The following is a 27,448-nucleotide window of genomic DNA, read 5'->3' as shown; positions in this document are numbered from 1 at the left end:
TTTCTAGTTTTGCACCGTTTTTACACAGTTCTCCTCACCACCTCAGGAAAAAAAGAAGGGAGAGATGAGAGAAATGATGAAGTGGAACTGAGCAAAGAGCAAATATAGAATGTCCTCCCTGCATGTCCATAAACCCATTTTCATGACACATATATTACTGGAGGGGAGAACCTTATTTTGTGGGAACTGCGGAATCTCATTGGGGGTCATTTCTCCTTTCAGATATACTTGTAAGAACTCAATATACTAGGTATTAAATAATCTCACAGTTATGCTTTAGGAATAAGATTTCCTGACATACACCTTGAATCTGTAAGCTATTCTCACTGTGTTTATGACACTGGAACCTATACAGTGCTTGGCATATAGCAGGCCCCTAATAAATATTTGTTGAATCAGTAAACAAGCTTTGCAAATAGACTTAATTAGAAACAATCTTTTGCAATGCCCAGTTTGATTAAAATTATTTAATTAATCAATACATGTGCAGATGTCTTGCTAGGCATTCTGTGCATAAGCGGGGGGAGGTACAGATGAAAAATTAAATAATACTTAAGTCTGATTTCCCAGTGTGTGATCTGGTTCTGTGTGTGTGAGGGAGATAAACATGTAATTACTAACTTTAATATTAGACCAACATAAGTTCTTTAATAAAGCTGCTAAGTGCTTGAAGATTAAAGAGCTGGAGAATTTCAGCCTGGAGAAATCGGAGACCTGTTTGAAGGAGACAGGTTCAGGAGCAATGAGGAGACCTCCTATGAGGTGTATGAGCTGCCTTTGCTGGGTGGGGAGGGGGCGGATAAATAGATGGCACAGTAAAGCTAGTTTGGGACCAGGTCATGAAGAGGCCTTGAACTCCCTATGAGGAATTTATATCCTACCTTGTGAGCAAAAGTATGATGTGAGCTGCACTGAGAGGAGAATTGATCAAGTGGTACTACAGAGGCAATGAAGGGGATGAATGGAATGGAGGGAAGAAGGTAACAATCAAAAGGCTATCTGATGTAATAAAGCCAAGAGTTACCAAGGGCCTGACCTAGAGTAGTAAGAATAGAAAGGAAGGATGAGGTAGAAGAGAGATTTTGAAGGTAGAATCCACAGGACTTGACTGATTGGTTATAGGGGGAGAAGATTTCAAGCCTAGTTGCTGATAGGGTGGTGACCCCAGCATAAGCAGAGGTGCCCCCAGACTGACAGAAGTTCATTACATCCACTTTCACCCTGGCTGGGTGACTCAGATGATTAGAGCATTGTCCCATACACCAAAAGGTTGGGGGTTTGAATCCTGGACAGGTCATATAACTAGGATGCAGGTTCAATCCCTTATTGGGATGCATACGGAAGGCAAGCGATCAATGTTTCTCTCTCGCATTGATGTTTGTCTCTTTCTCTCTAAACGCAATCCTATCTAATAATAGAGTAACATGTAAATTACCATCACTCCACTATGCCCACAATTGGGCGGCGGGAGGCTGGGCGGTGGGACTCGGGGTGGCCTATCCAGCCATTGAGAGGCACGGATCCGCAGCCACTGAGGGGGGCTACCCTGCTGTTGAGAGGCGCCTCTCAACGGCCAGATCCGCAGCCGCTGAGGGGGCCGTAGCACCCCCCCAGCGGCCGCGGTCCATCAAAAGTGGGGGAGCTGGGTGCCTGTCTGCTCTGGCACCAGGCCTTTCAGAAGCCTCCGGCTCAGCAGAGGCTTCTGAAAGGCCTGGTGCACCAGCGGACAGGCACCCAGCTCCACCGTGAAAAGCGAAAGCGTGTAGGGGACCCTACACGTGCATGATTCAATCATGCACTGGGCCTCTAGTAAAAAATAAATAAAAACGTATCTTCAGGTAAGGATTAAAAAATATTTTTTGAAGTTCATTCCATCCACTTTCAAGAAGGAAAACTTGCCAACCTTCTTTGATGACTGCCCTCAGCCCAAAGATTGCCTAGGCTACCTGCCTGGCCTCCAGAACCTTCCTGCCCTCCAGAGCCTTCTAGATATAGGATTTAGTATCAGCAAAGGAGCAGGGACTTACACTGTGAGCCAGCACTTCCCAGTCTAAGTTCCTGCGTTCTCAGGCTGGGCCAGAAACCAGAGAGCTCCCTGATCGAGGAGATCCTGGGTCTGAGGCTCTTTTGGAAATTCAACAAAGTTTCCAAAATGAATTGCAAGTGTTATGAATGAACCAGTTCTAATCTATAATAATAAAAGCGTAATATGCTAATTAGACTGGATGTCCTTCTGGACAAAGCTGGGGCTGTGAGGGAAGCCTGGGTCCCGGGTGCCAGAGGGAAGCCGGTGCTGGCAGCCAGGGGAAGGAAGGCCTACTGTTGTGTGAATTTCGTGCATCAGGCCTCTAGTTCAATATTTTTTTTTAAAATGTAGGTTTCCAAGTCAACCCAAAAAATCTAACCTGATTGATCCCATCTGGTTCTTATTAATCTGGGGCAACCTGTTAAGGAAACAGATTCCTGGGCTCTACTTCAAGTCTACTAAATCAGATTCTCCAGGGCTGTGGCCCAAGAATGATACATTTAATAAATATAGAGTCCCAGGTGATTCTTAAGCAGTACAATTTAAGAATCATTATTTGAGAAGGTATCCCTCCCCACATGTTACTTCTGAAATGTGTAGTGAGCTCTGTACTTCTGAGGAATGACTGCAAGCTAATTTCTTAGTAAATTCATTTGGGTGTGCTGTATCCCCAGCTCCAACATGAGAGCACTGAGCATGGGGACTTGTACAGCCTTGATACCCAGACTTCCAGAAGTGCCATTTATGTCTCAATAAAAAGCCTTTGGTTCCTTAATTGGAAATATGGTCATCAAATAGCCACACTGCTGTTCTACCCAGTTTGGCTCAGTGGATAGAGCATCGGCCTGTGGACTGAAGGATTCCAGGTTCTATTCTGGAAAAGGGCAAATATCTAGGTTGCAGGCTCCACCCTGGCCCGGGCCCTAGTCGGGGCTCGTGCAGGAGGCAACCAATCGATGTGTTTCTCTCACATCAATATTGCTCTCTGTTTTTCCCTCTCTCTTCCACTCTCTCTAAAAATAAAAATTAAAAAAAAATGCCGCACTGCTCATTTCCAGTAGAGTCAGAAATTCTAGAACAACTTATGAACCCATCAACAGCCTGACAAGGTGCAGAGTTGAAATATAAAACTTACAGACTTGGCTTCTGTGCTATTGTCAAGGTAGTCTTCCCTCACAGCTAGGGAGAGCGTTGCTTGGTCCAGCTGTTAAAATAAAAACAAAGTATTTTGCTTGCACTGTAAATTCTTAAGCACAATGTTAACAAGAGTCATAGATCTGAATCCCAGTCATATTTTGAGCTTGTGTCACCATTACAAAAACAACTCATTACACTCAGCTCTACCTATAAATACACTTCAGCAATGATAGATATTATAAAGTTTCAGGGACCTGCCTCTGCTTTCCCAATTCATGGCTTCTACCCCTTTCAAGGTTCTATCAATAGTAAATAACATCAAAGATATTTGAGTGGGAATAGTTCTTAGAGATTATCTGAGTTTCCCCCTTACTTGATGGGTGCAGACAAAAGCCAGAGAAGTGATGTGACTTTTCCAATGTAACACGGTTGGGCAGAGCTCAGAGAATCACTGTCTCTTGTTGCCAGATCCAATGCTCCTCTCACTGCAGTATTTTGCAAGATGCCCATCTGGATGGAACAGACTGTCCACTTCCCCACCCCTAAAATACTGTGTTGGATTGATTTAAATGATAATTTTGAGAAATCTTAACAAATTTAGAACCCTCCCTGGAAAGTTAGGATAGGTGGTAAAAATACAAATAATAAGAAACAAAATAACTAGAATTATTATGGAAAAGTATAGCATAATCATTGCAATTAAAACTTTCAGCACTTTAAAGGTGATCAAAGGGAAGAAATAGTTCTTTCCAAGAACATGCTAGAATAACTCAACATCCATATGCAAAAGAAAAAAAATGAACCTCCACCCATAGCTCAAAAATTAATTCAAAATGAATCATAGACTTAAATGTCAAACCTAAAAACTATAAACTTCTAGAAAGGAAAATCTTATGACCTGAGGTTAGACAAAGAATTCTTAGACATGTCACCAAAATTGCAATTCATAAAAGAAAAAATAAATTAGACTTCATCAACATTAAAAAGTACTGCTCTGTGAAAGAGAACAAAAAGACAAGCTACAGACCGAGAAAATATTTAAAAATCACATGCAGGATGGGGCAAAAATGGGTTTACAGTTGTTCAAATGGAAAATACAATAATCTATATATATAAAAGGCTAAGCAACCATCCAACCAGCCAGTAAGTATGATGTGCACTGACCACCACGGGGGCAGACACTCAATGCAGGAGCTGCCGAGCTGCAGTGACTTGGCAACGGCGGTTCTCGGGTGACGCACCCTGGAACCAGAGAGGAGGGAGCCCGATTCCTCGTGGGGCTGCGCAATTCCACCTTTGGCCATGGGTTATGTTGTTGCTGGGGCACTATCGGCCCTGAATCTGGTTTACTGCACACTTGCATTTGCATTCCACACCCTGTACGACAGCAACTCTGCAGAGTGCCCTCTCGTACTCCCGGACCCCTCAGGGTATGTCGGACTGCTGCTTTCGGCCCAATCCCCACAGGCCAGACCAAGGGACCCCACCTGCTGGAGGGACCCCGCTCACTGTGCAGATGCCCTTCAAGCCGTAGTGCCACCCCAGGTGCGGCCGGCTGGGGAGGTTGGCTCCAGGACGTGTCCGGCCCATCTTGCCCAGTCCCACCCCACTGGCCACCTTCTAATTAATTTCCTTTCAATGTGCACAAATCCATGCACTGGGTCACTAGTAATAAATAATAACACAAGAATAAACTGTTTTGCATATTCATAACTATAAACCTACTTTTACCCCACCCTTTAAATGACAAGGATATATATCCAGAATATATAAAGAGCCCTCAAAACTCAACAATAAGAAACCAACAACCCAATTTAAAAGTAGGCAACACCGCCCTGACTGGTTTGGCTCAGTGGATAGAGCATCGGACTGCGGACTGAAGGGTCCCAGGTTCGATTCTGGTCAAGAGCATGTACCTTGGTTGCGGGCACATCCCCAGTAGGGGGTGTGCAGGAGGCAGCTGATCGATGTTTCTAACTCTCTATCCCTCTCCCTTCCTCACTTTAAAAGTAGGCAACACCCATGAAGATATGCAGACAGAAAATAAGCCCATGAAAAGATGCTCAACATCACTGGTCATTAGGAAAATATAAATTAAACCCACAATAAAACACAACTACGCATCTATGAGAATGGCAAAAAAATATATAACACCAAGTTCAAGTGAAGATTCAGAAAAACTAGATCACTCATACATTGTTGATGGAAATGCAAAATGGCAGAGCCACTTTGGAAACCAATTTGACAGTTTCTTATACTAGTAATGTTAAACATACACTTACAGATGACCCAGCAATCCTACTCATAGGTATTTACTCAAGAGAAATGAAAACTTATGCCCCCACAAAAACCTGCATGTAAAAAACTTTATTCATAATCGCTAAAAACAATATACAACCCAAATGTTGTTCAACTGGTGAATGGCTAAATAAACTATGACACACAGTAGAATTCTAATCATCCATAAAAAGGAATGAACTACTCATACATGCCTTAACATGGGAAAATTTTAATCACATTCTGAAAAAGATAAAACTACAGGAACAGAGAACAGGCTTTGGGGATGAAGAAACTGGTTGACTACAAAGGGGCAACATGAGGTAATTTTGGGTGGGGGTGATGGAACTATTCTATTTATTAATTATGATGATGATTACATGAGTCTGCATTTGTCAAAACTTATAGACACATGCATCACAAAAAAATTAACTTAATGGCATGCAAATTTAAAAATGAAGTTTTAAAAAGAACTTTCGCTAAATCTCTGGTCATTTTTTTTCTTGAATGTGTCAACAACTGCCTAAAGACTGAATTATGTGGATCCCAACAGCAGATTTTCTCATTTAAACTTGATTCAGACATAAAAATGTTAGGTCAAATTAACAGGGTATAAAATCTAAAAAACAAATAAAAAATTAGTAGCACCTTAATAAAAACTGAATCCCATATTCCTATATCATTAGTTTATACAATGCTAGATTTGCTTGGATCTATCTCTATTTTCTTCTTCATTTTACTATAATCTTAAATATTTTCTATGTATAGGGTCATAATTTTCCATGAAAATCTTCTTCATAAGCAACAAATTCTACAAAGGCCAAGTTAAGAGTTAGCAAAGTCATGAAATTTTTAAGAAAAATATTGCTCTTGTTTCAAGGTGGGGGGGGAGGGAGATGTTTCCATAACATTCACTTTGTGTGTATTACTAAAACCCTCAAATTATTGTGTTCGATCTTTTTCTCTAATTGGTCCAAAACAACCAAGTCACAGGCCAGCCTGGCTTCATCATAATGCAATTCCCAATCTACCACTGTTTCTTCCAAAAATTAAGTAAGCCAGAACCACAAAACACAATATTATGATTAAGATGTTTTGGTTTTCAATTAGATTTGGACCACTTCGAGAATCTTTTGATCTTCAGTCTCATAGGAAAGGAAATTGAGTAGACAACATTAAGAGAGCCAAAGCTTCCCTCTGATGAAATGAAGTTTAATCCATTTATTGTAAAAGTCTCAAAGATTCAAATCAAGTTACCTGACCTTTTTTAAACTGTCACATTGTTATGGTTTCTAGGGAACCTTTTAAATACACAAAACAGATTAAATAAGGTCTGTCAACTGAATCTCATTAGGAACATACAAAGTCTTGAGGCAAAAGAATTTCTCAAGAGGCCAACATTAGGACACTGTTATTTGAAGTGTTGTTGTTTTTTTAATTCTTGTGTCTGAATATTGCAAGTTGAAAATAAAATATCTGTTTAGGAAACCCAATACATTGAACTGAAATATGAATTTTTTTCTCCAACTGCAATAAACCTCAGGTTAGGAAACAAAGTAATAATAATAAAAAGAATCATCTGACAAATTATGATATAGGAAAAGGACAGACAAAGAAATGAGAAAAAACATCATTTCTAAGAGAGGCTGTCCTTGTCATCCTTTTGGATTTTGCTAGTAGTCAGACAAAATCACTGAGTGATGATGACTTTAAGTCACTGTTTCAATAACACATACGGATGAGACCACCCTGGCCTTCCAAACACTCAGGATCACATATATTCAAGTATTTCACTATCCCTTAAATCCTCATTCTTGTTATCTACTTACATAAATAAGCCCAAACACATGTAACAAGAATTTGGGGCATCAACTTCTGTTGTTTTCTGTATGTTTCTGTCATTTAAGCCTGTGATAAATCCTGCGCCATCTCACCACAGGGGAAAAGGAAGTCTAAGTACCTTGAGGGAGGATGGTTTGAGGTAAGAGAGACTTCTCCCAGAGCAAAAAGAAGTTCTCCTAGGTAGCCAAAGAAGTCAAAATGTCTCCTGAGCAGAGGGACCTATCAATGTCCCTAGAAAGTGGCAGGATCTGAAAGGGTGTGAGGGCCCAGGGCCCCAACAGCAGAGACATACACTTGAAGGGCAACATGGGCTGGGATAGTGGGTTTATTTTCTGAAACAGGTAACTGATGATTGGAGGGTCTCCCAGTAGCCAAGAAGGTGGCTGAGAAATGGGGCAACCAGGAGGTAGGGAAGTGTCTAGACTGGTTCAATTTCCCACTAAAAGGTGGGGTGGGAGCTCAGTCAGTGATGAAATTGACTAAAGAAAATGTCCATTTCTCACATACCTGAATTTGAAATCTGAGTGTTATGTTGGTTACAAAAATTAAAGAGAAATACTCTCCAAATGGTTCTGACCAGTTGCCTGGTCATGCTTTAAGACAGGGATGGGGAACATCAGGCTGTTGTTCTGTTTGTTTTTAAAAGAGAGTAATCTATTGACACAAGGCAGAGGTCAACTGGACCATTACCATCATTGTGTCTTGCACAGCATGTCTTGCCCTGATAGCATTAGAATATGTGTCAGTGCCATGTTGTTCATCACCCAACATGGAAATAACAGCTGTCACTGGAACTAAGAATTTTCTCTTGAGTAGATGGGAATTCTTGCAGTGTCTAAAGATTTTTATTGAGACTTCCACTGTCTAACCTAGAGATGGGCAAACTACAGCCTGCAGGCCAACCAGCTACACACCCACTCATGTCTATAGCTACTTTCCCAGGTACAACAGCAGAGTTGAGCAGTTGAGACAAAGATCATATGTCTCACACAGCCCAAAATATGTATATCTGATTCTTTCCAGAAAACATTTGCCAGCTGCTTGGTATAAATCAAAAAAATGAACTCTAGCCCTAGCTGGTTTGGCTCAGTGGATAGAGTGTCTTCTCTCACATCGATGTTTCTCTCTCTGTGTTTCTCCCCCTCCCTTCCACGCTCTCTAAAAATCAATGGGAAAATATCCTCGGATAAGAATTAACAAAAAAATAAAACAAATTAATTCCAGAGTGTGGATTTTAAAATTTTGATAAATCAGGAAAGGGTGACACACCCTAAAAGTTTTATACTTCTATGATTTGAATATCAATATATTGTTAATATTTTCTAGCTCAACAAAGGACAGAACTGGGAGAGGGGAAGCAGTGGCTCATTAAAATTTTCATTATTAGTCAAAGTAACTGAGGATGCAAAATATGGTAGAATCAAAACACAAACATTTTGAGAAATGTTATTTGAAGTCTTGCCAAGCTCTTTCATTGATGAATCTTTCATTGTTGGTAGTCTCCTGATTTTACCAATGTAATAATCTGTGTCAAGGTATATCTGTGTGGCCTATTCCTTGGAAGAGAAGGGATGCTTACTCTCCCAATAGAAAATGCAAGCCAAGCACTTGGAACGAGCTTCACTTTACCTTATGGAAGGAAAGGGAGAGATTCAGACTGAACTTGACAATGAAGTTTTAGGCATATACGCAAGACGACTTTAGTGATGGAGGAACAAAGAATCATGGCATGTGTTCTCTCCTTTGTCGGGGGAATGAGGAGGTAAGGGGAAGAGGACAGTTCAGAAAGTCTTTGCACAATAATATCATAATAAGTATGTATGGTGCAGAGTGGGTACTAGACTGATTGAGGGATCAGTTCACAAATTATATGTCTCACCACTATGCTGGTCACCTGAAACTAATATAAAATAATACTGAATGTCAACTGTAATTGAAAAATAAAAAAAGAACACGCTAAATGAAAAAAAAGAAGAAAGTCTTTGCAGCTCTCTTCCCAATGGAATTTAGGGGTCCACACATGCTTAGAGTAGATATTGAGGGCCAGATCACATGAAATTAACTTGCTCACTAGCTTCTTAAAAGGCTGATAAAACTGGTTTGTTCATGATTTACAGTCTGCACATCTGTGAAGGGGGTAATACCCTAGATCAGTGATGGCGAACCTATGACACGCGTGTCAGCACTGACACGCGTAGCCATTTCTGATGACACACGGCCGCATGCCGAGGATGAAACATTTGCTGCTCCTGAGGATGAAACATTTGCGACTAGAGTCTTGGAGTTAGTTTTTTCCTCAAAGTGACACACTACCCGAATTATGCTCAGTTTTTTGGCGAAGTTTGACACACCAAGCTCAAAAGGTTGCCCATCACTGCCCTAGATCCTAATGTTTAACATAATTTTTTCCTTATCATTTCACTAAGGTGGTATGAGTCTCTTTCCCTAGGAAGCACCCCAAAAAGCTAACCTTGGACTGAACAAACAGGATGACCGAGTCTTCACTATACCTTCAAGATGTGTTCATTGGATGCCTTGTCGTCAGGGGACACATACAAACGGATAAATACAGAATTGCTGTATTGACCACGAAACGTTGCAAGTGTCTGAAGAAGGCTGAACTTCCTCTCTGACCAAACCCCTTCAGGACCGATATTAGCCTCGAGCACAGGCCAACGAAAAGGTGAGTGCCGCAGGATGTGTAGCAGTGGCTTGGCATCTGCCTTTTCGATCGCTTCTGAAAGGGAACAAATATTAAGGGAGAGTTAGAATTGCAAACTGGATTTCCAAGCTAGAATGCAAAGGTATCTTCTCAAGAGAAAATTCTCATAAGGCTCCAACTGAACATTTCAGCTGTTATGGAGAGGTGCCATAGACTGAAGATAACCAGAGACAGAGCTACCTATGACTCACACTGCAATGTAACTGTCTAAACCGGGTATTCTTGCCAGGAGAGCTGACTAAGGAACCTGCTGGATATTCCCTACAATAAAAGATGGGCTTACCACATTGACCCCAGACAATGGGCGATGTTAGGCTGATAATACTCTGCAATGCTAAGGAACAACCCTAGGTAAAGGAAACTGCTCAATAAAACCAATCACACCCCAATAAAAGTGAACGAATACTGCAGACTCTTTCATCATCTTTCACTGCTCTCTTCTAGCTAACCGAAAACCCTAAACAAGTTAACACACTTCCCAGAAGCACTGGCTTCTTTCTGCAATGGCCTTGCAAGAGCAGATGAGATAAAATGATGTATCTCTTTTAACTCCCATCAGACCCAAGGTATGGAGACATGCCTAAGACAACCAACAAAGATTACCCTTAGGCTGATGGAGAAGCAGGAGGAGCCTGGCCTGCCTGGGAATCTGTATTTCTCTAGGCCCCAGTAGGTCCTTAGGGGACTAGCAACACTCCCAAGTGCTCTCCCTCCAAGGTTCCTTCTCAGACCAGACCTGGCCTCTAGATTCTGGCTTCTGTACCACATAGAGTGGGGTTTGTCCTTCTGATCCCACCCAAATTTCTCATGGAGTAACTGATACCTAAAGAATCCTAGCCATAGAAATAGAATTATTTTCTCCATCAAACCAACAAGAGAACATTAAGACAGGGCAGGGCTAGTCAAAACCCAGTTTTTGAGAGTTGTTCCTTTCCTTAAACAATATCTTTAAACATTAAAAGAACTCTGAAGAATAGGGGTGTTAAATATTTTATTTATTTTTCTTTATTTATTTATTACTCACTCTCATTCATGCAAGATGAATAAAGGATTTTGGCTTTCTGTATGGCTTCGATGTCCCGCCTTCTACTGATTGATTTCTCCAAAAGTGCTAGAAGGTTAAAAAAGGATTATTAGTATCCACCCACATGTGGTGCTGAGTGGGAGGTCATTTGATAATCATAGTCTCCGCCTCCAGAAAATTCTATGTAAAGACAGACAACCCTAGAAAAGACACTTCTATAAAAGATATGCAGACAGCAGAGCCGATTCCAATTTGCTTGAAGTTCAAATAAAAACAATTTAACATTCTTTTCTCAAAGGTTCTACTAATTCAAAGAAACCAAAAGTTCAATTTCCAACTGAGATGGGACCTTCTGCAGGGGTTAATGTTTTCTGCCACCTACACAAAAAGAAACAGAATTTCATTTATTCAAGAACCAAAAATAACTAAATTCTGTTCCTTGTTTCTGCACCGAGTAATAGTCTCAACGGAGGCAATTTCATCAGGGTCGGGTTTCTTAAGGTTTCTTCACAGTCCAGTCTCTCAGGGAGGTCACCTGGAAGAAATTTCCCATTAGAAGTTTTATTCAATGTTGTATAAACATGCTGTGGACATGGAAGAAGTTGTTTAGACAGGAAATGGAGAGGCGAGATTAAAAAGCCTAACCAAATTGCCTAAAAACTTGCCCATTTACACATTTGAAGGCCTGGCCGTTTAAATGAGGCCATGTGTATAAAATGGTTGCCAGCATAGACATAAGCCTGCCTGGAAAATGATTTTCTATTTACAAAATCACTGATGCTATTGTTTAGAGGAGGAAAATGACAGTTGTCACTATTTCGAGGAAGGAAGAAAACTAAAATTCAATAAAAAGCTACCCTCCCTCAAAAAAGACCACCTTGGTTATACTTGAGAGTATCAATTTACCAACACTAAGCCAAGACAAAGAATCCCTATGCAGCACCGTGGCACTGCCCCCATTGATCTATGTCAAACTGGTATTATCAAAGCATTTGGGGGTTATTTCTGAAATGTAGCAGCCTCCAAATGGCGTTACAACAGATGCTCCTACAGTACTCTGAATTGCTTCAAAGCACAATGTACAGTGCTAATCAAATTAATAAATAATTACATATTCTCTGAAGAGGAATCGACTTCTAAACTAGTTCTATATTTCAAAAATAAGAGAAAAGCAGTCCAGAGCTCCTGTCCAGGTTTTTTAAGCATCTGCAGTACGTCAAACAAGTCCATGTAACTAGACAGATTCAAATAAAATAAATTGAGTTGGATGTGGGTGCTTTCAATTATTTCAACTTGTATAGTGCTTCTTTCTTGTGTATTACACAGCAATAAAAGTGGAATAACTAGCCCCAAGGATAAAGAAAGGAGTTTTGGGGTTTTTTAGTAAACAGAAAGCTCTAAAACCATATCCACATATATTTCTATTCAAATCAGATCATGTGCCTTTCTGCCACATTGCTTCCACGGCCATTGACTGAATTGTTGGGGAGACATATTTGGAATAATTTCACATCTCCAAATTTAGAGATGTGATATTATTCCAATGCTATAAACACTCCATAGTCTGCAAACATGAAGGCCCTGAAAACCAAAAACAAACCACAGCGGCAAAAGAACTCAAAGTATTATATATCTACCTGAGTGGACACAAAGTCATTCTGTATCAGAAGAAGGAAAAAAGATATGTATATGCTAAGTAGGGCAATCCCAAAATGCTAACCATGCACAAATATCAATAAATTGTATGTGTCAAAATTCTGTTCCAGAATTTGTCTTTTAAAACAAATTCAGCTACTACGAATATCTGGCTTACCCTTTCTCTTCTCCTCTCTTTCCCTTCATACCCAAGCAGGCAGGAGAGCATTGATATGCAGACAGTGATGTGGCAATCAGTTAGCAGCATCCATTTAATCTATCTCTGTATCTGAATTAGTGGTAAGAGAAATAAAATCTAGCCTAGGGAGTTATTAATAAGCAGAAAACAAAGTATGGCTATCAAAGGCAATTGCTCAGATTATTAAAATGTCCCTAATGCACAGAGAAAGACTGGTGGGTCACCCATACAAGGGCATTCCTATAATAATCTGACTTGTTTCCTGGAAGATTTCTCAGTCCTCCATCCACCCCATATCCAGTTATTCCTAACCATGTTACAACAGAAATGAAAAATTCCAGTTCATCAAAACATCTGTAGTACAGTAAATCTCAGACTTTAAAGTTGATTTCAAAGTGTTTCTGGTGATCAAATTTGAACATTATGTATATTATATAGGTATTTTTTATTTTCATTATGCTCAATCAAATATAATTTTTAAAGGCAGCATAATCTACACTAATAAAAGAGTAAGATGCTAATTGACCATACCTTCGTGATGCCCACCAGCCAATCAGGAGTGAGTATGCAAATTAACCAACAAAGATGATGGGTTAATTTGCATATGCAGCACAGAGCGGCCTGGTGCAAGGCAGGACGCACCACCCCAGCCGCTTGGGGCCTCTGGGCAGTGTGGGAAGGCAGAAAGGCGGCTCTGGCCAGAGCAAAGGCGGTGCTGGCAGCTAGGGAAAAGAAGGTCCATTCTTGCACGAATCTTCGTGCATCAGGCCTCTAGTAGACATAGAAAGGGGGTGAGCTTTCAAATCACATGGGTTCCAGTTGCAGCTTGCTGATACGTTCCAGCTAGAACTTGAGCAGGTTCTTTAATCTAAGCCTCAGTTTCTTCATCTATAAATTTGGATAAACACAGCACCTACCTCCACAGTTGTGGTAAGGACCAAACCTTTTAATGCGCAGAAAGTGCCTATTTCAACACCCGGACACATGGTAGGTGATCCATCAATGGTGGCTTAAACAGGATTACAGGCTGAGTCAGCCATGCCCAAAATTGTAAAGCAATCAACCTTATTTCTAGTGTTTCTTCCATAAATGGTCTTTCCTCCTCCTTACTTAGGATATTGTAGCCACCCCATGTGTAGGATGAGTCCACAAATTGGACCTGCCCTGGCCACCTTGCAAAGCCCATCATGCTCTCAACACTTCCTTTGCTTTCACAGTAGAGGCAATGCTCCATGAGGAGGGATGTTTTGCAGTCAGTGTTAACCTCTTGAGAATATTTTGTTCCTCCTGGAAACAAGGCATTTTCTTTTTTATGTAAACATTTCCAATGAAATTACAGAAAAGTACAGAATTTGCAGGACTTCCACAAAGTAAACACACCCACATAACCAACATTATGACCAGAATCTCAGAAACCTCTTATGCTCCCTTATAGTCACTAACTCCAATCAAGACAACCAACATCCTCTTAATCGATGTCACCTTACTCAAGTCTATTTCCCATATTTTTATTGGGTAATCTACCTTTTAGCAATTTTATCAACACAAGCCCTTCGTTGAATATTTATATTGCAAAATCTTCTCCCATTCCATATTCATTTTATTAATGGTCTTATGTGATGAACTAAAATTCTTTATTTTAATGTAGCCTAATTTGCCCATTGTTTTTCCATCTATGGTTAGCATATTTTGTGTCCTATTTGAGAAATCTTTGCCTGCCCTGAGGTCATTAAGATATTTATGTTTTCCCCTAGAATCCTTATAGTTTCACATTTAGATCTATAATCCATATAAAATGTGTTTTTTCCCCACGATGTGGACAGCCACACCTTTTTAACACAAGCCTGGCCTCACAGAGGATGAGTTATATGAGAATTTCAATAGAGAAGGTATTTTTGGTCACTGGGCCTCAAATATTATCACCAAAAAATACTTTTGGTACATAAAATTGGCATTAACAATGGCTATTTTCTATGAGATGGAGTACTCTCTAGCGCAGGGGCTGGATCACATTCATCTTTAAACACCCAGGGCCTAATGCTTGCATCGTTGATGTCCAATGCACATTTGCCCTAGTTGAAATCCTGACAAGGAAAGTCTGAGAGTTTTTATCATACCGGAAAGGAACTGTGAGAAGTTAGACTGACTTATCTTTTTATAATCAACAATGTCCTGATTATGCTAACATCCATAATCTCCTTTTCTCACATTTAAGTCCCTATGTCATACAATGAAATTCAAGACGTCATCTGTTTTCATGAACAGCAGGGGTTTTTTTAATTTTTAATTTAATTTATTGAGGTGACATTGACTAATAAAATTATATAGGTTTCAGGGGTACAATTCTATAATATATCATCTTATTATATTGTGTTCACCACCCCAAGTCAGTTTTCCTTCCATCACCATTTATCCTATATTTACCTTCTTCTACCTACCCCCCTCCCCTTTCCCTCTGGCAATCATCATACTATTTGCTGACTGCCTATAAATTGTTGTTTGTTTGTTTGTATAATCCCTTCACCTTTTCCACCCAGCCCCATTTGGTTTTACCAATGGTCTCATCTTAATCATCCACTTCTACTTCTCCGCTGAGGAAGGGGAGAGGGACGGATTCTTAGTTAGCATTCAACTTCCTTAAGTGCAGGAGTCAGATAGGACTATCCATTCTATTCATTCAATTCATTTCTCCTGCTCAGACAGGCCCTTTATTTAGAGTTCTGTAATAGGAAGAGGGAATTTCCAAGGAAAAAGAATGAGACTCCTGAGGAGTTGGCACTCCCTTGGTAAGTTGAGAGCTCAAGGCAGTCATTTGAAGATTCTACAATATTTAGCACCTTCTCAACTAATACTGTTTTCAAAAATCTCACATGCATAATGTTTTAGGCCTTTGAACAAACACCTACCAAGAATCTCATTGTTGAGCTGAAGCCATTTTAACGAGATGGCTTGAGATAATAGGAATTCTTTCAACACACGCTCCTTTGTGTCCTTTCCCAGACCCTGCACTCCTTCTATCTACCTGATCTACAGGAAATCCTCTGGCTACTTGCTGAAAGACAATAAATGCTGGAGCTGCTTGCCTGATTTGCTTTACAGACACAGTAACTGCAGTCTAAAACACTCATGTCAAATGTCATCAAGGTGAATCTTCAATTTAGCGTATATTATGCCATTTTTCCCTTAGAAATCGGGGGGGGGGAGGGGGGAGGCGGGAATGTCCTCTTAATTCTAGTGAGAGAAAGAGTCTGAAAAATACCAAGTTTGGAAAACCAACTCTACATTTTAAGGAAAGGTGTGCCCTCCCACACTTACATAATGAACAGAATGTTCTCTAGACATATATATTTTTTAAACCTCTCATATCATGGCCTGGTTTCTCCTTTGGTGGTACTAAAAAACCACCTTCGGATGGTACATGGTTGAATGTCGCCTCTAATCTTACTATTTTTAGTCCTTGTTGATTTTCCAGGCTACAGACTTCAATTTGGTTTCCAGGCTCCTCGGTTTATTTACCGCACTGAAAGACTTCATTTTTCTAACGCACACGTGCAAGGTATTAAACTCGAATGCAGTTAAACCTGGAGACTTTAAATCAGCTTGCAAAGCCCGTTGTTATTCTCATTAAAAAATAAAATTCAAGTTAACTAAGTCATGGTCTGTGGATCCCATAGCTCTCATGTTTTCACATGAATTGTGTGAAACTCAACTCTGCAGTTCCTGGGCCCCACAGCCAGTCAAGCATGGGATTAACTGAGTCTGTCTGATGTACTGAAAAGACAATAAAAGCTGGTATTTCTCATTCTTCTGGAAATCCCTCACCTAAGTATAAGGAGAGAACCTGTCAGAATTCTTTTCTCTGTTCATTTTTATGATCATCCTATAAATGATAATTATTGGCATCAGCTTAAAAAAAGGAGGCAGATAAAGATTAAAAAAAAAAGAAGTCTGTCAAAAAAAAGAAAAGGGGGCAGAGATTATTTTAGGGGAATCAGAAACCTCTAACAGCAATCTAAATCATGGGTTAGCAAATAACATAAAAATACCCTCCGTTTAACACAAAAGACCTCTTTGTCCATAATGAAATCAATTTTATAAAACTGCCAGATACTACAATAGTCTAACAGAAGGTAACTTTTTTATTATGTTCACTTATAAGAGAAGTTATAAGGATTATACTTATCAGGGTTATACCTCAAAATAATTTAAATTAAATTTTAACATTACTCTTTGATAGCATATTATTACAATGAATTTGCCAATATATTTTAACTCATAAAATTAACCTTCCTACTTACATAATTTGTATCTTAGGGGATAATTCCATGTAAGGCCTGTGCTGAACTTAAAGTCATTAAAATCCACCTTCAGTTTTTTGCCTATAATAAAAACCCTAATTATATTTTCCCTGCCTCCTATTCCTACCATCTTAACATTACAAGGAAAAGGCCATGTGTGGTTATACACCCCCTGCAGTGGTCCTTCCTGAGTAGTCCTCAGACATCCAAGGACCCAATGGTGATAGCATTCATTCATTAAGTACCTGCTCTGAGCCAGGTGTATGACCTCAATTAATCCCTGACCAACCTTAAGAGGCATGTATTTAACCCCATTCTAGAGGTGAGAAACCGGTAAGAATTTATCCAAGGAAACTCAGCTAGTAAAGGTTAGAGCTTGGGTTTGGACTCCTGTTCATTCCACCAGCAAGTAGCCAGTAAAATTCCACCAGTTGCTTTCCTGTGTGAGAACTCGGCCCCCAGTGGCTAAACCAGAGGCAGCACTGCCCTCATGGACTTTCTAGACAGCTCTCTCAATCATAACTGGAAGAAAGGCCTTCCCTGGTTACATAGAGACTTGTTTTCTGCAGTGGTCGAGTGACTCTGCTCTGAGCCATCTAACCTCTTTGCCCTATCACCCTATTTGTGATCAGAGACATACTCCTGAGGCACCTAGCTAGAGATGGCAGGCCTGGTAAGGTCAGAACAAAACAAAGTTAGCTGGTCCCTAAGGCTGGACTTCACATTATGTCCTAGTCTAAACCAGTGGATTCCAAACTTGAGCATGCAGCATCAGTATCATTGAAAGGGCTTGTTAAAACACAGTGTTGGGTCCTGGCCGGTGGTGCTCAGTGGTTAGAGCATCAGCTCGCACACCAAAGGGTCTCAGGTTTGATTCCTGGTCAAGGGAATGGGATGCAGATTCTATTCCCAGCCCCAGTCAGGGTGCATGTGGGAGGCAACCAATCGATGTGTCTCTCTCTCTCACATCGATGTTTCTCTTTCTCTCCCTCTCTCCACCCCACCCTTCCTCCCTTCCACTGTCTCTAAAATTCAATGGAAAAAATATCCTTGGGTGAGGATTTAAAAAAAAAAAAAAAACAGTCTTGGGTCTTTTCCACCAGAGTACCTGATTCAGTAGGTCTGGGTAGCACCCAGGAATTTGCATTTCTAACAAACTCCTAGGTAATGTCAATGCTACAGATCAAGGGAACACACTTTGAGAACCCCTACCTTAAAGCAACAGTACTCACCAGCCCTCCTTTCCCCAACTTTACTGAGATATAGTTGATAATTATCTCCAGTCCCTTTTCATTTCTGTGATCCCAGGACACATCACCAGCCCAGATTCCCTCCTCCCCCATTCTCCACCCAACGTAAGGTCAAATTAAGGAGCTTTGGTCCTTTCTTTGCTGCTTTCATTCTGCAACTCCATTTTAGTTCAATGTCAACAATCTTCAAGGAGATCGCTACTTTTTTTTTTTATACTGGAACACTGTCCTTACATTGGCCCATTTAGGTCTAATTTAGTTCCTCAATCCCGCAAAGCCCAGTTTTAAAAATTTCCCTTATTTTTTATTAAATGTATCGGGGTAACACTGATTAATAACATTATGTAAGTTTCAGGTGTATAACTCTATAATACAGCTTCTGTATATTGCATTGTGTGTCCACGACCCCAAGTCAATTATCCTTCCATCACTATTTATCCCCCCTTTATGCTCTTCTACCTTCCCCTATCCCCTCTTCCCTCTGGTAATCCCATACTGTTGTCTGTATCTATGAGTTTGGTTGGTTTGTTGCTTTCAAAAATGATGAAATACTGCCATTTGCAACAACATGGATGGATCTTGACAGTATCATGCTAAGTGAAATAAAATAAGCCCGACGGAAAAGGACAAGAACCGTATGATTTCACTCTTATGCAGGATATAAAACATTCTTTACGTTCCTCAAAGATAAAATGCAATAGGGGTTTGAGATGATGGTAAATTCACTTGTTCAAGACGGGGGGGGGGGGAGTAGCACTATGCCAGGAAGACTCCTAAAGTGGAGGGGGAAAACAACACAGAGCAGCTATTTTCAATTCCAGCCTATACCACACCCTGTGAGGAGGAAGAGTGGGATAAATACTGCATCCCTGAAATCCTAAAAAATCTGAGCTGCAGACTTCACAATTCCTCCCCTCATCTATGACAGCGGCATCAAAATACTGTAAACATAGGTTTAAAAAGCCACTTCCCAACTAACCCCTGTTTTCACTCCCACCTTCCATGAGGAGGTGAGAGCAGCAGAGGTTCTATTCTTGGCTGTTCAAACCACAGTGTGTGGTGGAGGGATGTTGTTCCTCTAAAATTGGGTTTCTGACAGTGAGGGACTGGGAACTGGGCTCTCTTTCCTTCTCTACCCAGAATCCTCTTCTCCAAAAGAGGGGAAGCAAAAGCACCTTTGACACAACTGGAGGACCCATAGGGGCAGAAGGGCCAGTGAGCCGAGAGCTAACTTCTACACCCACTGGCTGCTGCTGTGGCTTCCGTAAAGGCTTCTGCTGGGTGTCTGGGGGTGTTTGGCAAAACAAATAAGTTTAAAAAAAAAAAAAAAAAAAACAGTAGCTACAGAGATGAGACAATGACCCTTCACTGCTGAACTGGGGAGAAAAGAGAGTAAAGGATACCCAACAATGCTTGGGGATTTCTGTAACAAGAAAAACAAACTCTACCTTTGTCTGGATCCCAAGCTAGAGAACAGAACAGCATGATGGACCTTCTGAATTGGTCTCAATACATCAACTCCCTCCTCCAAGCCATTCTCCACATGCAGCCAGTGTGCTCTGGAAAAGCACATCACTCACAGAGCCCCTCGACATGACACTTACAAATGGCTTCCCATTGCCCAAGGACAGAGGCTAAATCTTTACATGACCTACAAGGCCTGCATACTCTGGCCCCTCCTTTCTCTTTAGTTTTATCTTTTGTCCCTTTCCCTTCTAACTCTGAGCTCCAATCTCACTGGCCTTCTTGGGTTTCCTCAAAGGCACCAGCTAGACAGAGCCTCTGCTCATGCAGCTCTTTCCGCCTGGGTTAAAATGGGAGACATTTGAATTGTTAGACCCATAATCTGTGGGGGACAAATGATATGGCTGGGCTGGTTTGGGCAAGTCACATAATTTCCTTGACCTTCACTTCCTCGGATGTAGGGCAAAGACAGAAATAAACAATGATGGCCGACATCACAGAATTAAAGTGAGGAACCATAGAGAAAACAAATGATATGCTAAAGGAATAAAATTAGTAACAAAAATCATTTAGGCCTTGAGGAAGTGGATTTATGAATTCAGAATAAACAGCAGGTAACAGAAACAGTTCAATTTAGAATAATATAAATGGCCACTACAGGAAGTCTCTGGTTAGGGACACAGGTAAACTTGTGAAAACACTAGCACATATTTGTGTGTGCGTGTGTGTGTGTGTGTGTGTGTGTGTGTGTGCGCGCGCGCGCATGCGCAATTCTCTCTCACATAAACAAAAGTTCCCATATTTATCTTAATTGTTGATAAAAATTCCCTTCTCATTTTATAAACTAAAAGGTCCATGCATGTTTTAGAAAGTATCTTTCACAGTGCAAATATCAATAAGGCTTTCCAAACAAACATATCTTGCCTGTGACAAGCCATTATCTAACCAGCATATAATTAATTTTCCTGTTATGGGGTAGTGCCTTTTTTAACATGGAATGTTCTCTTGACACGTTAAAGTAAATAGTCCTTCATTACTAATTCATTAAGCATTCACACAGATGCTATTAATCACAAAGAACTAATGTGGTATTAATGGGTAGGTTATTAATCTGCAATTACATGCAGATTTCCTAACAAATTCAAGTTGCCCAAGTTTTTTTGAGGGGAAATGAAATGAACAAATCTTTCAGAAAGCAAAACAAGGGGAGCAATATCTCTCCCTGTACCATAAGATAGGACATACAAAATTATTTTCTTTTTATCCTAAGAAATCTTTGTATTTACCCAGAACAATGACACTTACAATATATAGGTCTTCATCAAAATAATAATAGAAATTGAGGAAAAACTAAACTCATGCACTCGGGGAAGGTGCAGAATTTAATATACTGTGTCCTTAAATGTAGCAAGGCCTGGGCTACTCGGTGTGTGGGCATCACCTGAGAACGTGCTAGAAATGCAGACGCTCGGGTTCCTTCTCAGACCTTCTGAATCAGAATCTGCATTTTAATAAGATTCCCAGGTGATCTGTATATACATTAAATGTTGGGAAGAACGGTATTAAAGTACAGCTTTGTATATGCAAATTGGAGAAGGAAGGAAGGGGGGAGTTGCTTATATCCCATTGAACAGTAAAGCCTAAGTTTGCTGAGGAGGGAACATCACACACATCTCATTAAAATTGTTTAAAGCACAAAAAAACAAGGTGGATGTGAGAAGCAGATGGGGAGCCTGAATTATCGGAAATACAATTTACATACCACATTTCCTCAATTCTATGAAGCACATTTGTTTCACATCTGCACATGTCTGAAATTGGAATCCATCTTAAAACTGTCAGCCAGGCACAGTCATGACATAGTGACCATTGCCTGCCCATGCGTGAACTTATCTAGCCGTTTTACAGTTAGCACATCAGATGAGTTGGTTGCATGGCTAGTAAATTGTCACTTAGAATAACTGCAGAAAGATTTCACCACAATTTGGCAATGAAATGGAAACTTATTGCATATCCAAAAAGGCAGTCTTGGAGGAAAATCCCTGAAACAATTGGGAGCATTTTTTAAAGAAGTGCTGAATCACTGCTGTTGTTGATGGAAAGAGGACAATATTTTTGTGAGAAAAGAGCACTGATGATGTGAAATCAAAAAAGACTATGAAGAAGTTTTAGGAATACCTTAACCAATCTCTTTTGCTTGCATTTTCCATTTTAATTATATTACTATATATGACCCTTTCAATGAAAATAAAATCTCAAGTGATAAGAAAGCATTGTGTAATAACTTAGTCTTTCCTAGCATACATATCATAATGGTACATCTTACAGTTGACAGTATTTTTGATTTGATAAAATATGATATTAATTTAGTTAAGGCTAAGGATGACTCAGCATTGTGTGTTCTCTAGCTTAATTTTAAATCAAATAAAGTTAACCAAGAAAACTGCATGTAACTATAATGCTACCACTACAAAAGACCACGTATTTTTCATTCTGGGAAATAATGTGTCCAGAATACTAAAGCTATGTTTGGATTTAAATCAAAGAAAGCATTATAAAAATTATTCCAAATGAATCCAAAAGCATTTTAAGGACAACGGAACCTCCGGGTGAGATGAGACCTTTGAATTCCTGAATATCAGGTTTCAGGGCAGAAACACAAGTTTGGCCAAGTGGGAAGGTGGTGTGAGGCCTTTGGACAGAGTAGCTTCGTGGGCGTCCTGCCACACCGTGGGCTATGCAGCCTTCAGACCTCAGCCGGAGCCACAATTGCCTCCTTTCCTCACCCAGCATTTCCCACGCATTCCCCACTTGACAAGTTTCACTCTGGCAACGACCTGCAGCTTTCAAACCCCAACTTCCTCTTCTCCACAGCTCAGAGGTTCCAGACTGACATCAACACCTTTGCCCTTGATTAAAATAATATAATTTTATGTCTTAATTTACTTGTACTTATGTGTATCCAGACCAGTGTGTAGATAAAGGGGGTGCGGAGGGAATAAATCTTTTCTTTTTTTACATTAACCTGGGACTTGGCAAAAATGTTGGCAAATGTAAATTGAGAGAAAGTCATAAATTAGCTAGGGCATTGCCTGGCATCATTTAATGTCAACTAGAAAAGCATATTACCAGAGTGGTTATTTTGAATGATTCTCATTTCAGAAAACTCACAGAACCTTTTCAAATGAATGGTGGCTACAGTTCTCTACCAAATTAGTTTTGGCATCATTCTTGAATAGGTTCTCAAACTTGGCTGCCTATTAGAATTGCCTGGGGGAGGTTGTTATTAAAAATCCAGAAGCCCAGGCCACAGCCAGACCAATTACATCAGAACCTCTGCAGATAAGACCCAAGCATCTGTGTTTTTAAAACTCCCCAGGGATTCCAATATGCAACCAAGGTTAAGAAGCACTGTTCTAGAACTACCCTGACTAATACAGAAGCCAGTAGTCATATGGGGCAATTGGGCACTTGAAATGTGGTTGGTCCACCAAGTGGTTGTTCCACATAGAGATGTGTTGCAAGTATAAGACGAGTATCAGATTTCAAAGACTTAGTAGGAAAGAAAGAATGTAAAATGCCTTGTGAATAATTTTTTATTTTTTATTTGTATTTTTTATATATATAGGGCGTAATATCACAGGAAGGTCACGGGTATCCTGCCACCCGTGAGGAGTAAGCCCAAGTTGCTGTCGGATGTGTTCATCACAAAGGAGCCATTCTTCAGGCGCTCTGCTCTCTCCACATCCAAGTGAATAATTTTTTTATATTGATTGTGTGAAAGAAAGTATTTTGGATATGTCAGGTTAGATAAAATAAGTAATTTGAGCTGTTTCCTGTTGTTTTTTTTTGTAATGTGAAATGACATGACTCTTGTTTTTGTGACTCACATTTCTCTTGGACAGCACTGCTCTGGAAGGTGCCTTTATAGTTCACTAGCTGTGTAGATCTAAGGGAATTACTTGAGTTCTTTAAGCCTCAGCTTCCACAACTATAAAATGGGATAAACCACCTTCCTAGTTTTCAGGGTTTTAACCGGGCACTAAGGGTCAACCCGTGTGAATTCTAATCCTAGCTCCATTACCTATTAGCTGTGTGATCCCGGGCTGGTTATTGTACTACTCGGTGCCTTTATTTCCTCATTTGCAAAATGTGGATAAATCTTACATACTTTAGGCTTATTGAGAGTTCCATTTAGAGAGTTCAACAAATAGTAACTAAGACTATTATTCAATAAGGGCATCTCTATAAAGGGCCTCGCCTATTAGGCCCTACTCTGTGTGATACACTCACGAATTTTCTTTGGAATCTACTAAAGGTCCACTTCACAATAATGAGCAGAAATTCCACCATTAGTAGTAAAATGGGGGAGAAATGAGAATTTTGCCACATTGTAAAGATGCTCAACCCATAATCAACTTCAAGTTGCAGTTGAAAAGTTGTCAGAATTGAGGGTGAGAGCATAGCTAAAGACATCTCGTCAGCAAGTTTGGAAGTGCCAGGATAAAATTTTCAATTCAGTCTTGCCATGCATTTTCATATGCAACCAACTTTTTAATTGTTCTAATGCCTGAGTTTTGCCACTGACCAATCAGGAGTATAGACAAGGTAAATAATTGACCCATTCATTTCTCTAAGATGCAGGTTTCAAGGCCCAAGAAATCTGAGTCCTCTTGTTTCTAGTATGAAATATGGGTGACACTTGGAAACTCCTGCAAAAATCCCATATTCTCAGTTCCGTTATTATTCTAGTGTCTGACAACCAACAGCAAGAATACACGGGGCCCTAGCCAGTTTGGCTCAGTGGACAGAGCGTCGGCCTGCGGACTGAGGGGTCTCAGGTTCGATTCCTGTCAAGGGCATATACCTCGGTTGCAGGCTCCTCCCCAACCAGGGCCCTGGTTGGGGCTCGTACAGGAGGCAAGCAATCGATGTATTTCTCTCACATTGATATTTCTCTCTGTCTTTCCCTCTCTCTTCCACTCACTCTAAAAAAAAAAAATCAATGGAAAAATATCCTTCGGTGTGGATGAAAAAAGAAAGAATACATGAGGACTTGGAGGAGCTTCAGGAGTCATTACACCAAAGCTCAGGTGCATTTGCCTCTGAATTGTTACCACCAAAGCCAGCTAGGATTTTTCTTTCCTTTCCAAACAGTCCTCCTTTTTCAGGGAGTGGCTTTCTAAAAACAGGTAACCCTTCTACTAGATTTATTGGAGTCATCACTTTGTAAGGTATATTAATGTCTAATAGTTATGCTGTATACCTGAAACTAATATAATGTTGTATGGCAACTGTAATTGAAAAATAATTTTTTTTTAAATATGCAAGCCCTCTGAACATCTGCAAAGTAAAATACACTTATACACACCAACCATGCAAAATGAAGCCTGGGTGTAGGCAGGCTGAGAAGTGTCACTGTAGGAGTATATATGTCTTTCTCAGGATGCACATATCCTGTGTCATTAGTCATGTAAAAGAATTTATATTTAGTCAAAAGAACTGAAAATTGGTTGGCAATCTTCTTTTTTAAAAAAATATATATATAATTTTTTTATTGATTTCGGAGAAGAAGGGAGAGGGAGAGAGAGATAGAAACATCAATGATGAGAGAGAATCATTGATCGGCTGCCTCCTGCATGTCCTACATTGGGGATCAAGCCCACAACCCTGGCATGTGCCCTGATGGGAATTGAACCGTGACCTCCTGGTTCATAGGACACTCAACCACTGAGCCAGGGCCAGTTGGCAATCTTCTGAAGTAAAATATGTCTTTCTTCCCACAACATTCAAGCTAACTAGTAGGAAACTTTTCATAATGTATTGCAATATTTATGCTACAAAAATGCCCCCTCATCTATTTTTCCAATCCTTTTCTTCAGTCACTATTCCCATGTGTAGCATATCTAGGCTGTCACTCCACTTTCAGCAACCTCAGCATTCTCTGTTGCAAGGCAAAAATCTCACAAATGGATGTTGACATTCTTCACCCGCCCATCTCACTCCTGTCATTTCTCACCAACAGCCCTGCTCATTCCTTCCTTCCAACAAAGCCAAGTTATATTGATTTGATCTTCTCCTTGGAACTTGACTCACAGAACTTCCAATTTCATAATCCCTTTCACGCCCCTACCCTTTCAAGCTCAACCAAGAGTCCTACCTTCAAGATGAGCAAGCTCTTTCACATACCACATAACATGTACTTATGCATAAAGACTCTACTTGGTATATTACTATTTTCAATCATTTGCACTGTTTGAAAATATTTGTAATTACACCACAACAAAAACTGGTACAGGGGCATGTGGCAACACTCAGTAATTTCATCTATAAATATATTTATTCCGTGGTATAGGTAATCCCATAAAGCTTGCACTTAATCAGTTCAAGCCTTGGCACAAACCTCCAAACACAATTCTCTGGTTCCATTTAATATCCTTATAAACACAAATTAACTGTCAGTAATGTGCTCATTATCCAGGGATTCTAGACAGTGGACTATTCAAAGATGGGTATGAGTGGACCCATGGGGCCATATAATAGCCAACTCCACTCAAAACACCTAAAACAGAATACAACAAAAGGCTGGGATTAAATAAAACTATACCTTCATAAGTTTTGCCCCAGCAATCCTTAGGTAGGCAGGGCGGGGGCGGTCTTAATTTTCTTTGTGCCATACATCCCATGGGCAGGCACTTAGAACCTACAGACCATTCTCAGAATAATATTTCTAAGTGCATAAGAAAAGGAACACAGATTTATAAAGGAAACCAGTTATTCGGAAACAGTTAACAAACCAGTTGTTTTACTATTTGACATCATGTTTGTGATACTTCATTAACTCATTAAATAAGATCCAGCCACTATTATGATTTTGAAGTGGTGATGTATATAAATCATATCTTAAGATACCTGTAACATCTGTATTAAGAGAGAAAAATAACAATGACTTGCGATAACGAAGTGACAGCTAATAATATCAGAGTTTGTTGCCTCAGTTCATAATTAAAGAACATGCTAAAGTTCCATCAAAGGTTAGTAAAAATAACGGTGCATTTTCCCCCATGTAAGTTCCTGAATTCTATCAAGAGCCCTCTTGAGTGGTTATGGGCCTGGGTTAAGGATCCCCTAGGGATGAGGAAAGAAAGGGGCATAGGTGTAATTGTTTTAATGGCATCTAGAGAGGGTCTAGAGCAGCCTATGATGACGCTCTTTCTTATTTTCCCTGATTCTCCTTTCTCCTTCTTTCTTTTTCTGTAGGAGTGATTTAAAACTCACATTCCCCAATGACTGTGTTGTCTGACCAATTTGATTATCAAGACCTTGCAGGATTCAAGGTAATGGCCATGGTCTGTCAATAAAAGTTAGGAAAACACACAAATACCATAACCTATTGTTTTCTGTCCTAGGCCTGCCATTTTCAGGACCAGCTGCCTTATTTACCGGTATGTGATACTTTTGCAAAAAACAAAAACAAAACCACTAGATCACAATATTTTCCTCTAGGAATGCTTTAAAGTTTTTTTTAATAAATTCAAGTTACAGTTTTTATTTGGCTTTGAAACTAACATTTC

At 40.0% G+C, this 27,448-nt stretch overlaps 1 protein-coding gene and 1 non-coding gene across 2 annotated transcripts in view; both read right to left on the bottom strand.

Annotated features, from left to right (window-relative positions):
- Positions 1-27,448, bottom strand: part of PHEX (phosphate regulating endopeptidase X-linked) — a 225,337-nt gene that overhangs the window by 167,614 nt on the left and 30,275 nt on the right. The window contains exons 4-6 of the mRNA XM_008154575.3: positions 11,029-11,115; positions 9,793-10,019; positions 3,162-3,230 (exon numbers count right to left, since the gene is read on the bottom strand). Of these exons, the coding sequence (XP_008152797.1) occupies positions 3,162-3,230; positions 9,793-10,019; positions 11,029-11,115 (383 nt within the window). The remainder of the gene's footprint in view (positions 1-3,161; positions 3,231-9,792; positions 10,020-11,028; positions 11,116-27,448) is intronic.
- On the bottom strand, positions 23,495-23,624 carry LOC114227403 (small nucleolar RNA SNORA11). The gene has a single exon (XR_003613441.2). It is a non-coding gene; the product is annotated as a small nucleolar RNA SNORA11 (small nucleolar RNA).

This window comes from Eptesicus fuscus, chromosome 1, assembly GCF_027574615.1.
Source record: "Eptesicus fuscus isolate TK198812 chromosome 1, DD_ASM_mEF_20220401, whole genome shotgun sequence".
Lineage (NCBI taxonomy): Eukaryota > Metazoa > Chordata > Mammalia > Chiroptera > Vespertilionidae > Eptesicus > Eptesicus fuscus.
Note: the sequence above shows the minus strand (reverse complement) of the source record. Positions and strands in the feature narration are given on the sequence as shown.